The 12,732-nt window shown below is 48.8% G+C and overlaps 1 protein-coding gene across 2 annotated transcripts in view; it reads left to right on the forward strand.

Annotated features, from left to right (window-relative positions):
• The window catches only part of PHF2 (PHD finger protein 2), an 84,708-nt gene extending 73,304 nt beyond the window's left edge, over window positions 1-11,404 (forward strand). Inside the window, exons 17-20 of one of the 2 annotated variants that reach the window (XM_010584406.1) lie at window positions 5,682-5,959; window positions 7,699-7,794; window positions 8,715-8,824; window positions 10,047-11,404. In XM_010584406.1, coding sequence (XP_010582708.1) covers window positions 5,682-5,959; window positions 7,699-7,794; window positions 8,715-8,824; window positions 10,047-10,355 — 793 coding nt within the window. In that variant the 3' untranslated portion in view covers window positions 10,356-11,404. The remainder of the gene's footprint in view (window positions 1-5,681; window positions 5,960-7,698; window positions 7,795-8,714; window positions 8,825-10,046) is intronic. The other variant, XM_010584405.1, reaches the window with a different exon arrangement.
• Window positions 11,405-12,732: the final 1,328 nt, after the last annotated feature.

Here is a 12,732-nt window from a genome sequence, read left to right on the forward strand (position 1 = left end):
TAACAAGGAGTGGTTGATCAAAACAGCCAACCACCTCCTGTGATAGCAGAGGGTATGGGGAGAGGTACCCATGTGTCTGCAGCTCCCAGGAAATAGAATATTTTTTGATGTCTGAGTTCAAGTGGGTCAGTGGTTCTAGATTTTCCTCATGTTTTGAGATTTGGCCCCAACTCTGCATGTGCCCTTCAAAAGAAATAATCACATTGGCACTTGTTGTCTGTTTGACTGTTCCTGTGAATTCCTTTTCCTTTCTGTGTTATGGTGCATAATGGAACTAGTGTTTGTGTTGAATTTACGCTCACATTTGGCAGGTAATTAGACATGTCGGCAGGTAGTTAGGTCTCTGGGAATAAAGTTGCCAGTGTAATATGACTCCCATGCTTGAAGTTTGGGATAAAATAAGAAAACTTATCAACCATTGTAAGAATTAAAAGAAATCTGCCTTGGCCATGTGTACACTACTAGCCATTCCATGTATAACATGGTTCGCTGCCTACTTACAATGTGCACAAATTCAGGGGTAAGCGGAAAAAACAGGTTAAAGAAATGGTCCTCAAAGATTCTCTTCCTTGCTTGGGAGGTGTCTTTTGCCATCTGCAATGGGTTAAAACTGCTGCTCAGTAATGGAGTAGGACTCTGGCCTTTCATTTTTCCTCCTTTCAGCCTGGGCTCTGTACACAGTGTATTTGTAGACTTTGTGGTTTCTGAAATCAAAGTTGCAAACGCAGTCACGTAACTAAACTCTGCATGAATTACTACACTGTGTGTGGTAGTTCAGTGGGAATGTGTCATATCAATTTTGGCTCTTGTATAAACAATTAGGCTTTGGCAGTGTGCGTTGGAGCTTGATTGAAAAAAGCTCCCGATAAATGAAATTACTATGTTTCATTTCATAATTATGCTAGGCTTTTTAAATGGCCGTAACATGATTTTTTTAAAAAAATGGAAGAAACATGATATGCAAACATACTGTGTCGCAACATAATGCCAATGTGGTCGTGTCTGACTCTCAGGAACAATTTCCATCTTTCTCTACTTGTAAGGCAGATAAAGGGTAGGCATATGTATGCATTTATATATATACATATATATATGAATGTATGTTCTGGATACTTCACGTAGCAGTAGTGCAGGTAGGCCTACGTGGAATCTGCTTTGCTCACACAGTGGTCTGTGCAGATGGGAGCCAGCTCTCAAGTGGGAAACATGGAGCCCTGTCAGACCAGTCCCGGCACTGCTGAACCCCAGCAGTAACTTAGGGAGCAGGTCAGGGCTTTTTTGTGATAATGACCTTATCTGAATTGTGTGAAACTTTATTCTGTAAGATATTGGACTGTCATTTGCAGCTGACCAAACCAAATGCCCTGATGGCATTACCTAGATTGCTCTAGAGAGCTGCATCTCCTCTACTTGTGTCAGTGGTAGCAAGATGGGGAGAGATGATGACAGACGTCCTGCAGAAGGTCTGCTATAAATGTAGAGACAGTCTGAAAGAACTGAAATGGAATATGGAAAAAAGGTTGGAGGGACTGGTAGTCATGTGATCTTGAACTGTTCAAAATTATTTGTTGTTTCCAGGTGTGATTCAAGTATGGAAGGAAATACTGGTTTTGTACTTGAAATCATTTGAGTTCCATAGTTTTATACAACTGTGACTTCTCCAAAATACTGATAAGTCATTACTGTCTTGGCTCCACTTCTTCTTTGTAGTTCATTTGCTTTTGGCCCCAGGGTGAGGGGAAATGCAGAAATGACAGGGAAATACTATCACAGATGGTGATTTATTGCCTTCCCCTTACATGCACAACTGTTTTTCAGTGGTTCTTATTTGAAGCATTCCAGAGTAATGGCAGTTGGAAAGGTCCTCGGGAAGTCACCTAGTGCAGCCGCCTGCTCACAGCACAGCCAGCTGCAAGGTTTGGCCTGGTTGTTCAGGGCATTGCCCTGGTAAGTTTTAAATATATTCAGGGATAGGCATTCTGTAGACTCTCTGTGTGAGCTGCTTGGCCACCCTCAGCAAGGACTTTTTCTTCCTGTGTTGGGATGGGTTTTCCCCTGCTGCAGCTTGTGACCACTGCCTTTCATCCTGTTGCTGTGCACCACCGAGAAGGGTCTGGCTCTGTCTTCTCTGTAACCCCATGAGATAGTTCTTGTTTCAGGTTAGTTCTTATTTCCATTTAGAAAATGTTCATTGGTTCCTGTGACTTTCCTTCGACCTTATCTATTTTTTCCCCTAATGATGAGACTGGGCGATAGTTATTCAGAGACAAGGTGAGACATTAGTGAGCTTACTGTCTCTCATCTCCGCCTTGCCCTTCAGTGCCTCCAGCCATCTGTGTAGGCAACATGGAGAATGGGGAAGAAGCCACCCTTCAATGAGTAATATTCTGCTGAAATTAATAAATTCGATTTCTAAATATGGGGATATAGGTGAAAGCCTCAGTAATTGCTTATGAAAGGAAGGCGATGATCTGCCTAGAGATGTTGAACCCTCAGACAGAGATGGCAGTAGTAGAATTGGTTGTGAAAAGTGAGGCACCGGCTGCCTGCATGATATCCTCTCCTAGCTTCAGGGTGTTGGGATCGTTCCTGTGCCCAGACAGCACAGGGGCCAGCCTCAACTAGGGAGGTAAAACCTTAGTCTGTCTGTGCTGAATTGTGTGTATTCTTGTCACAATCACAGCTGTTTGCCTATTGCCACCTGCTCTGGAACATGCTGTCAGGGAAAGGACGCTCTTGCCAAGTCTAGGTGGGTAACGCCGGCAATGTAAAAGCCCCAAAACGTAGCCTGAAGGGATGCTTTATGCTCTCCTCCCTGATGAAGATAACCGCTAGCAACGGCAAGCAGTTCTGGGACACTGAGGCCCTGAGGCTTAAATACAACACAACAAATAGTTGCAGAGAACACTGTGTGTAGGGTGCAAAGCCATCTGTGCCATACAGACCAATGTCTTCTTCCTCAGGTTCCCACCGAGATGAGTTGCCCTTCCCTGCTCCTCATCACACTGTCCTAACCAGCACTTCAGCCTGGTCAGCCCTGGGGGAGATTTTACTGGGGATAAGTTTTAACAGCAGATTTTCCCTTCTGTTACGGTGCTTCTCTGTGTTAATAACGTGAAAACGTGCTGCCAGTTTCAACTCTTGGGAGCAGCAGCAGAAAGGCAGTTGCTGATGATGAGGATGCACGTGGCTCATTAGCAGGCTTCTGAGCTCAGGCTGCTCCATGTGGGTGCAAGCTTGGCCTGTCCGGCTCTGTACCAGCTCAGCGTGGGCTGTGGGTGGGAGCTGGGCCTGGCATACCTCGGACTCGTCCTCCACAGCCCAGCCCTGCGGGTCATCCATGCAGCCGCCGTGCTGCTTTGGCCATGCCTTTTTGGCCATCTGAGTGGTGCTTTTGCCTGTGGACCATACAGCGGCTGCGGTGGGGTTTACTGCGCAGTGCTGGGTGTTGCAGGGGAAGCTGGCAGTTTCCAGTGGACCCCTTTCAGTTCCTGCACTATACGCAGCTGAAAATCACCAGATGCTTGCTAGGCAGCAAACGGTTATTGCAGTAAACTAATCTCTCAGTCATGTGTCCTTGTCTTTAGAAGAGTAAAAGGAGACAATAAAATCCCGAAAAGGGAGGCTGTGCAAAATGCTGAAGTGGAGCCCCCTGCAAAAGGCACAAACTGCTACCAGTCAGTTTGTTAAAGTGTCTTTTTCTCTGTTCATCCACAACATCATTTTTTAGCGAGAGGAAAGGAAAGCAAGGCTGCCGGGATTTGCAGAGCAGTGGCAGGGTCTGTGCTATCGCCAAGTGCCACCTCACTGTGTGTTTGAAGGGCACTTGCCAGCCGGCTGCTGGGAGGGGAGCATGGGGGCAGAAGCACTCCGGCTGCTTTGCTCCTGCTCCCACGCTCATTTAAAATGTGTTTTAAGTCATGGTTGTGACTCACAGATAGTTTACTTTCATAAATGTTTTTTTTAAAATCATTGGTGAAGCTACAGAAAGGGGATATGGCCTTCCAGAGCTTAAAAATTGCTTCCTGATTCTTCTTGATTTTTTTTTGGCTTAGAAAGCTGAAATGCTTCTAATGAAAGTACACACAAGCACATGCCCTAATGAGAAACACTTTGTCCCGTGTGCAGCTCTGTCTTTATGAGGCATTTCACCCACACATTCAGGTTGTGGTTCGACTCCCAGAACCACTGTTTTTGATCATATTCCACAATTTATTTGTTGAAGCTTGTGTTGCTTAAGGCAGTTCCTCTCTAATTTGCCCGTTTAGTGGTCAGTGCTTGATGGTCTGTTTGCAGCGCTTTGAGAGTCCGGTGTTTGCAAGAAACAGTTGGGGGAAAAAATTGAAAGAAAATATGTTCATTTCTTATAGATGGTGCAAAATGTGCCTTTGACAGGGAGAAAGAAGGCTAAGGCATCTGGCACGATAATGAAGGGATTAAAATGTCTCTCCTAAATAAGTTTTTCGATGTTCTTCTATTTGTTGAGTTGCTAGCTGCTAGCACCGGTCTTAATTCATTTTCAGGATTATTTATAAATGCAATTAGTGCCCAGAAACTCCCATTATGTCTTGTATGTTACTCTATCTGGAGCCCTGTAATGGTTTAAAGTGGATTAAATTAAGATCAAGTAAGAGAAAGTGATGTGGTACTGCTAATTTACTTGGGAAATGCTGTATGTTAGTGGCTTCTATTGCATAACTGTAAAAAATATCATTACCACAGCAAGTTTTTTTGCATTCCACAATTTGCCGAAACTCTAGAGTTCTGGAAATATTTGATGATGTGTTCTGCCTGATGCAAAATTAATGTCTGGTGTTCTCTGACAGGATTATCATTCTTCTACATTCTTCTATATTGTGGGGAGGGTGCTTTCCCACCTTGCTAAGTGTACATGCCAGTCAGAATTACACATCATTTGACCTCAGCCTACTCTGTAAGAATGTAGTTCTTTCTGTAGTAGATGTGCCATGCCTGTTGACAACTGACAATAAAATACCAAAAAGCAAGTTCAAGTTTCCACCCACCCTGTAGTCCACCCGTCCAGTCCGTATCTCTCCAGCATCTCCTGTAATCAATCCGTCCCACATCCACATCAGAAAACCCTCCCAATGCATTGCAGAAATCTCTTGAATTGCTTGTGCCCTACCATGTTGCTCTTCCAGTAGATCCTGGGGTGGTGACAGCCCCCAGTGTGAACTGTGGCCCGTGATCATGAGCTTCCTTCCAGTTGTTCAAATTCTTCCTCTACTTGCTTGGCAGTATGTAGCAGAAGCCTACCATGACATCCCCCTCCAGTGCTGACCCATAAGCCCTCAGAGTCGGTAGTAGAGACACTGTGTTGTTGGGAATGCTGTTACGGGCTTTCACAAGTTACCTGACCCCTGTCCTCCCCCACCAGCGACAGCAGCCCCCAGGGAGCTGCCCATCACATGCCCAGCTGTGCGGCACACCGCTTCCTGGCTTCTGGGGCAGCAACTCCAAATCTAACGTGCTGTCTGTGATATTGCTGTTAGCATAAAAATAGCTGGTGTCACTTGTGGCGTGCCCAGCTGCTCAAAGGGCAGTAATCAGGAAATCTCTTCTAGCAACACCGTGCAGTGAAAGGAGTCAACTATTTGTGAGGGGTTCGTGTTTTTCTGCGATCACTAATAGCTCTTGTATTTCTCAATGTTTTCCCGCAGTCAGCCACCTGCCTCACCCAGCACGCAAGAAGCAATCCAGGGCATGCTATCGATGGCAAACCTCCAGTCGTCAGAGTCCTGCCTCCAGACGTCATGGGGTACCAATCAGGCGAAAAATAACTCCATCTCCACACAAAACTCTAAAAAAACAGGTGGTGGCAGCAACAAAAATGCCGGCAAGCGGTTACTAAAGAAAAGCACAAAGAACAGTATTGACATTGAAGATTATGATGAAGACCAGGACCACTTAGATGCCTGTTTTAAAGATTCAGATTACGGTAAGTACAAACAAAGCAGTCTGAGTATGTGCCTGGGTATGCATGTACGTATTTGTGCACGTTTGCAAATACACCCCATGTTTCTCGTGATACATTTGCTCACTTTCTGTCACATTGAAATCGACTGGGTATTTTGGTAAGGAGGAGTGCAAACAACAAGAGGTCTGCACAGCAAAATTAAGCAAACACTGTATGATAGGTATACTGACTACACAGCCGGTGGTGATACAGGCATCCAGGTAGACTGTATTTGAGGCACGTCACAATCAGAAGATCTTAAGAAGCGTGGAAGCCCACTGAAACCGCAGCAGTCAGCCAAGAAACAGGAAACTGTCCCATCCGTGTGTGTCAGGTACTGGTACTTATGACAGAAACGTCCTTGTCTGCACAATAGCAATAAAATATCTAGCTAAGATGAGCGAGAAGTTGAATTTGTACTTGGAAAAAGGATCCAATGCTATTTTCAGTGTTGGCAGGGAATGCAGGCACCTGAAGCAGAAATGGGCACAAAGCCAGTTTGCACCAGTTATATCGGTTCTGCCATAATAATCTGCAGGAGCATTTTTGAGTATAAGAAGTGAGGAAATGACGAGAAGTAATAGTGTGAAGACTGACAGGGACTGGAAAGCCTGAAGTCGCAAAGACGGCAAGAAGTTGGTAGAGGTGTATGCTGTGTAACGGGAGAGTCTGTGTGTGTTTAAGTCTCCCAGGCAAGCATGGCCATCAGAAATAATTTGTTACAATTGGAAAAGTGGAGTGTGCCTTTTCACATAATTAACAGAGATGCCGAGGCAAAATGGAGATGCTGTGACGTGTTGCAGAAGGCTGCCTGGCCATTTAGAGTGCACTGCATGTGCTGAGATGCAGTGGTAGTGCTGGAAGGTGCTTTGGGAAAGGGCAGCTCCATGAAGCTGTTGGACAGGGGTGTGGTTTACAGACAGACGCCCCGCATGAACAAGGCTCTGCTCTACTGAGGAGTGGATTTTCTCATTATGTGTCTATGCTGCCAGTGAATGGAGAGTCTTTGTTGTGAGCAGGCTTGGTTTCCAGAGGCTCTGTGCCACATCTGATCAGCAGACTTCTAGTGTCAATGGCCAAATGCCACAGTAATGCCAAAATCACTCATGATGTAACAAATGGCAACTGGCAAGAAAATCAAATGCATGTGAAAAAAAAATACAGAAACTTCATAGTACAGGCTGGGACAAAGTTGAGACAGGTAAGTTGGTGTTTATCCCTGAGGCCTGTGAAGGGTCCTCTGGTAGAATGGTTCACGTTCGTCTTTTGGATACTCCCATTCTGTCTCATTTGTCTCTGCCTAACTGTGCAGGAGTCATATGGGCCAGGAAGGTGTGGTGCTGAATGAAGTGGTTGACTGACATGTCTTCAGTAGCAGTCTAGCTTGAGATAAGAAAACCTGTTCATGTCTCTTCTAGCTGTGCTGCCGCTCCACAGACAAGAGGAAGACTGATTTTTCCTGTCTGAGAAGTTTCTCTGTGTGTCCTAAAAGTACCTGTCACAGTTTAATGACAGCAGCTTCCAAGTGTAGCGTGTGGATGAGAGCAGGAGAAAGTCCCCTGAGTGTTGCAGCTGTGTCACCACTCACTGGTACTTCTGGGGGACCTTGCTATTCCAGCTGTGATGCCTGTAGTCACCACACCTGTACAGAACAAGTGTGCCTCTATGCAGGGTAGAGCTGTTTCCTACACTGAAACTATTGCCTTTGTTTCCTACTGTAGTTTACCCTTCTCTTGAATCAGATGAAGATAATCCAGTATTCAAATCCCGATCAAAGAAAAGGAAAAGTTCAGATGATGCCCCTTACAGTCCAACGGGTAAGTCCATATGGTCTCTGCTGCCCAGACTCAGGCCAAGTCCTGCAGGTCCCTAAGAAACCAGCCATTTTACAAGGAGTGTGGAAATTTTAAGACCAAAACTAGCAATTTCTTTACCACATGAAGGATTAATCCTTTCCAGCACAGTGGAAGGTGGTATTGTGCGCTGGGACTCATGCTGAGCAGTGTTAAGCCTTCCTCTGTCAATCAGTTGGCAGGCAAAAGTAATTCCTCTGTGGGTTGTTGGTTTATTTTTCTTCATGTTCCACATGATGGAACAATTGGTGGCCACCTTAGCAGTGGTATAACAGTGAAACCCCAGACAGCTGAGCAGTCATGGCTTTTAGGTGTTGACTGTGCAAAGAGTAATGAGAGAGTGGGAATAGTCTCCTCCAGGTTCAGCCAAAGCTGGTGGTCTGGAAGGGTGGTTTTGTTGCGACTCATGAGAGGCAGTGACAGGCCAGGGTGTCCTTAGACCCCTTTGATGTGGCCCACTAACGGGAGTCTCCACGGCTTGCTGTGTGTGTGACAAGCAGCCCGTGTCTCATCAGCTTGTGGCACTGCATGTGCACCCCCAGCTGATGGGGCAGTGAACACTGTCCATTTGGAAATGATGCTGGAGTCTCTCATATCTGTAGTGTAGGCAGAAACCTCCCGGGCTTTGGCTTCAGGTAGCTGCAGCTGCCAGTGAAGTTGCTCAGCTGTGTTACGTCTTTATTGGCAGCTTCTCCCCAAGCCGCTGTGCCTGGAGGCTGTTGGCACCTCCTGCCTTCGCACACATCCTGGGGAAGAAAGGGCAGAGGCTGTGGCATCCCTGGCCCTCTCTGCTCAAGAGGGCAGAGCCTCGCTGCCCAGTGTGTGGTTATGCTGCTCACACGGGCACCTTCTGCACGTCTCACTTGCATCTGCTTTCCTTGTAGCACGAGTTGGCCCCTCAGTGCCTCGACAAGACAGACCGGTGCGAGAGGGCACAAGAGTTGCCTCCATTGAAACTGGACTTGCCGCTGCTGCCGCGAAGTTGTCACAGCAGGTGAGGTTGCTTGAGAAGTAGTAGCTGTCAGGAAATGAAAGCCCTCTCCCCCAGCAGCAGTCATGCCCAAATAGCAGTGCAGTGCCCATCCTCCTCAGTGTTTATTCGTGCCAGTGACACAAGGCTCAGCAGTCTCAGGGGAGATAAATGGGATGAAAGTCCAATGGTGTCACAAAGTATTGGACAACACCGCAGCACAGAGCAGGCGATGTATTGGAAGTGTAGAGAAGTATAAGTGAGCGAGCGTAGCTACCAGGCTAAGACAGAAGGAGGCTGCCCGAAAGGAGCGTGCATGAACCGCATATCGATGTGTATTTGAGAGTCTGACTGGTGTGACTGACTTGTCTGTGGAAATCGGCTGCTGAGAAGCATAAGGATTTACTTCCAAAGATTTGGTGAACCGTGGGTAGCTATGGGTCAGTTTAGCAAAGATACTGAGGCACTTCGGGTGTTGATAAGTGTTGTGTCACTGAAGAGGTCAGATAGATGCTAAGCACCTCATGCACATAGGCCCCACAAATGTGACATCGTGAGGTGTGAAGGTGACAAGGTCTGCTGGAGCAAGGTTGGTGAGACACCTTGGCAAGTTGCTGGAGATGCAGGTTTTGGTGGCGTTGGGCTTCTGTGATGTGTACTGTTGAGTAGAAGAGCTCTAAGAATGGTAGCAGGATTTCATCAAGAAGCGGACTGAAGGTAGGCAAGGGAAACAGGATGGTGACAGACCACTGTTCTCACGGTATGTGTGTATAAGTGCGGTTACAGGTTGAGAGATAATGTGTGTGTCCTAGCAGGAAGCAGAGTCTGTGAAGCAGTGGGATGTTTAATATCCTCCATGCTATTGTGAAAGTGTATGAAGATACCTGAAGATAGGAGGTGCCAGTTTTTGTGGAACATCGAAAGATTTGTTCATGCAAAACCACGCTGGTCTCCCAAGGCAGGGTCATTTTGGTCCTGGCTGGCTCCTGCTCGCCGCAGTGTATGCAGAGTTAACAAACAAGGAAGCTCTGCACAAAGCGCATATGTAGATGCAAGAAAGGCAGACGTGTGTGTGCAGCAGAGAGAGCTGTGAGCGAGATGGTATCCGAACAGACCCTGAGCAGTTTGTACATGGCAAACTTCGTGGGTTTTCGTTGTATCAGGACCCTAAGCAACGCCGCTGGCCCTTGCCGTAGCTAAAGGTCTTCTGGGGATTAATCTGAGCTTCATGTTTGTCATTTTAAAGGAGGAACAAAAAGGCAAGAAGAAAAAAAATACCAAAAAGAAGCTGTCAACCAACAACGCGAACAAACCGGCTCAGGAAGGCAGCTCGCCAGAGCCGAAGCTGGAGTCACATGCCAGCAGCCTCACAGATCACGAGTACACCGCAGGGGCCAGCACCTTTGGGGTCGCCCAGCCTAACAGGGGATCGCAGCCGATGGCACCCGGTGTTTTCCTCACACAGAGGAGACCCTCATCATCCTCGCAGAACAATGCCTCCGCCAAAGGTACCAGGAAACGCCTGGGGTTATGGTGTAGGAATGGGGAAGGGTGAATTGGTCATGTAATCCGTGCCTTTTGCAGGGCCCTCACATGTTGTGTCTGCCGTGGGAATGTAGAAGTGCTTCGGCAGGTCAGATCTGGTCGGAGATAGGGACCATGGCCTTGGCTGTCCTGGCACTGGGGGCCCAAATATGCGTTTTGCTGCTGGGCTGATTGCTGCAGGGTGTGAGGCATCCCATGCTAGGAAGTACTCCTGAGCATGCCCCGAGGCTCCTGAGGAACACCTGCAGTGGTCACATCACAGTCCAGCCTGTCTGGTGAAGCCTTGTCCGGGGGAAGATGCATCCGTGAAGGCTGTTCTGCCCAGGGCTAGGTCAGGCACTGCTGTGGCTGGGTGGTGTTTGCACAGCAATACCAGTGCTGACATGTACGTGAGGACATCCTACCCAGCGGGTGTAGAGCAGTGCAAATCTGCAAACCTGTCTTGAGAGTTGCCACAAGGGAGCAGAGGAATATCAAACCTTGGGAGTAACACAGCTACATAACCAAAGCCAAGAGGGAGGAAGAGGTCACTTGTTTTCTGCTGTAGGGAAAGCATTACAAAGCTGAGGCCGTCCTGGAGTCTGGGCTAGGACCTCCTCATCTCTGCTTGAACTTTGCTCAGGAAGTGTGACAGAGGCAGGTGTGTGGGACAGGCACAGCGCAGTGTGAAGATTAAGTGAGCGGCCCCACTGGGAGAGGCCCCGAGGTAAAAAGTGAGGCAACGTGGCAGATGTTTCCCGCATTCCCCTATGTTTGTAGTGGAGCAAATTACAGGTAGTGCACAGTGTCGTGGCAAACAGTAGAACATCAGAGCAGCTTGAATGGGCCATACAGGAGGGCATGCATAGCCCATGGTAGGTGCTAGGGTCCTGCCAGGAGCTGGTAATACCTGTGGCTGTCTGCAGAACCAGAGTGGAATGAACGTTTTTTGCCTGGAATTGTGTCTGTGGTGAAATGGTTGCATTAGTGAAACAGGTCCAAGCCAGTGGAAGATGTGATGGGAAGAGGAGTGCTGAATGGAGCTGAACCCCAGTCTGGCCGGTGAGGTGGGCGGCCCAGTCAGGGCATCGTGAAGGGAGCCTGACCAGGCACGTGGATCACACCTTGTCCATGGTGTAGCTCAGTCCTCAAAGGAGGGAAGGAGCTATGTGCCAAGAAAGCAAGTGGCTGACCTTTCAGGGAGCGGAGCACTTTCAGGACCTCCTGTGCAGGGTTTTGGGACAGCTGGGGGCACCAAGGGGACTTCAGGGTGTCTTGCTGCATGGAGCACAGGAGAGTCCTGAGGCTGGGGACTACCAGACTGGGCATCACTGGGAATGAAGGAACTGTGGAAGGAGATGGTGGGATGAAGCAGAACTAGGGAGCTCCAGGACTTCCTCAGGGAAGGTCTCTCAGTCTTAAAGAGTGAGGCAAAAGGATGAGAAATGAGGAAACTTCCTATGGAAAGTGTCACCCACACTGTTGTGGTCTTTAAGGCTGGGGCACTTAATGCAGATGGGAAAAGTGGAGAGGAGCTGAGTCTCTGCAGGTATCGCACATGAGTGCACCAATGGCGGCATGATGGGAAGAGCAAAGGCTGCGTGGGTTTGTGTTGTGCCCAGCAGTCCCAGGTGCCTTGGCAACCGAGGGAGTTTCTGGCCATAAAGTGGTAGCTGGGCGAGCGATGGGGCAGCGAGCAGCTGTGGTAGGTGCACCAGTCCCAGGACCAGTATGCGGGGAGTGCAGACCTCACTGAACCACACAGCTCACGAGCAAGGGCCTGGGCTTGTGGTGGTGTCCTCTCATCGGTATGGGGAGAGGGAACGTTGTCCACTTCGGGTGTGTTGTAGTGCCTTGCTGCTAGCTTGAATCTGTAGGAAGGAGGGGTGTGTGCGTGTGTGTGTGCGCATGTGCGACTTTTCAGTGTCCTTCTGGCAAGGCTGGGTGCAGGTGGTCTTTCGAGTGCTAGGGGAAGAGAGGGCAAGAAGAAATGTGGAGCAGCTGTGGTACACGGGTCGGTCGCAGTGCGGTGGGCAAGGGACCAGGCATCCCGGGGGCAGTGCTTGGCCCAGGACTGAAGGTGGCACGCGAGCTCAGCATCCCCGTGCCGCAGGTTTCCCTTCGAGGATGGCAGAGAGGTGCCCAGAGATCCCTGGGGAGTGTGGGGTGCCTGCGTGTGTGCGCGCAGCCTCTCCCGTGAGGCATCGCGGAGCGGGACGGTGCTGGCGTGGCTGCGTTCGGACTGTCACCCTGCGGGCAAAGAGGTCACCCGTGAGCAGTCAGCCAGGCCGGGTGAGGGCACAGGGCGGCAGGGCTGGCACTGTGGAGGCCGGAGGAGCCCCAGCAGAGAAGGGATGAGACGAGCGTTCCCCCCCGAGCGGGGTGTGCTCAGAGGGATGCGTCCCCGG

The sequence above is a fragment of the Haliaeetus leucocephalus genome, unplaced genomic scaffold, assembly GCF_000737465.1.
Source record: "Haliaeetus leucocephalus isolate CR32 unplaced genomic scaffold, Haliaeetus_leucocephalus-4.0 Scaffold984, whole genome shotgun sequence".
NCBI lineage: Eukaryota > Metazoa > Chordata > Aves > Accipitriformes > Accipitridae > Haliaeetus > Haliaeetus leucocephalus.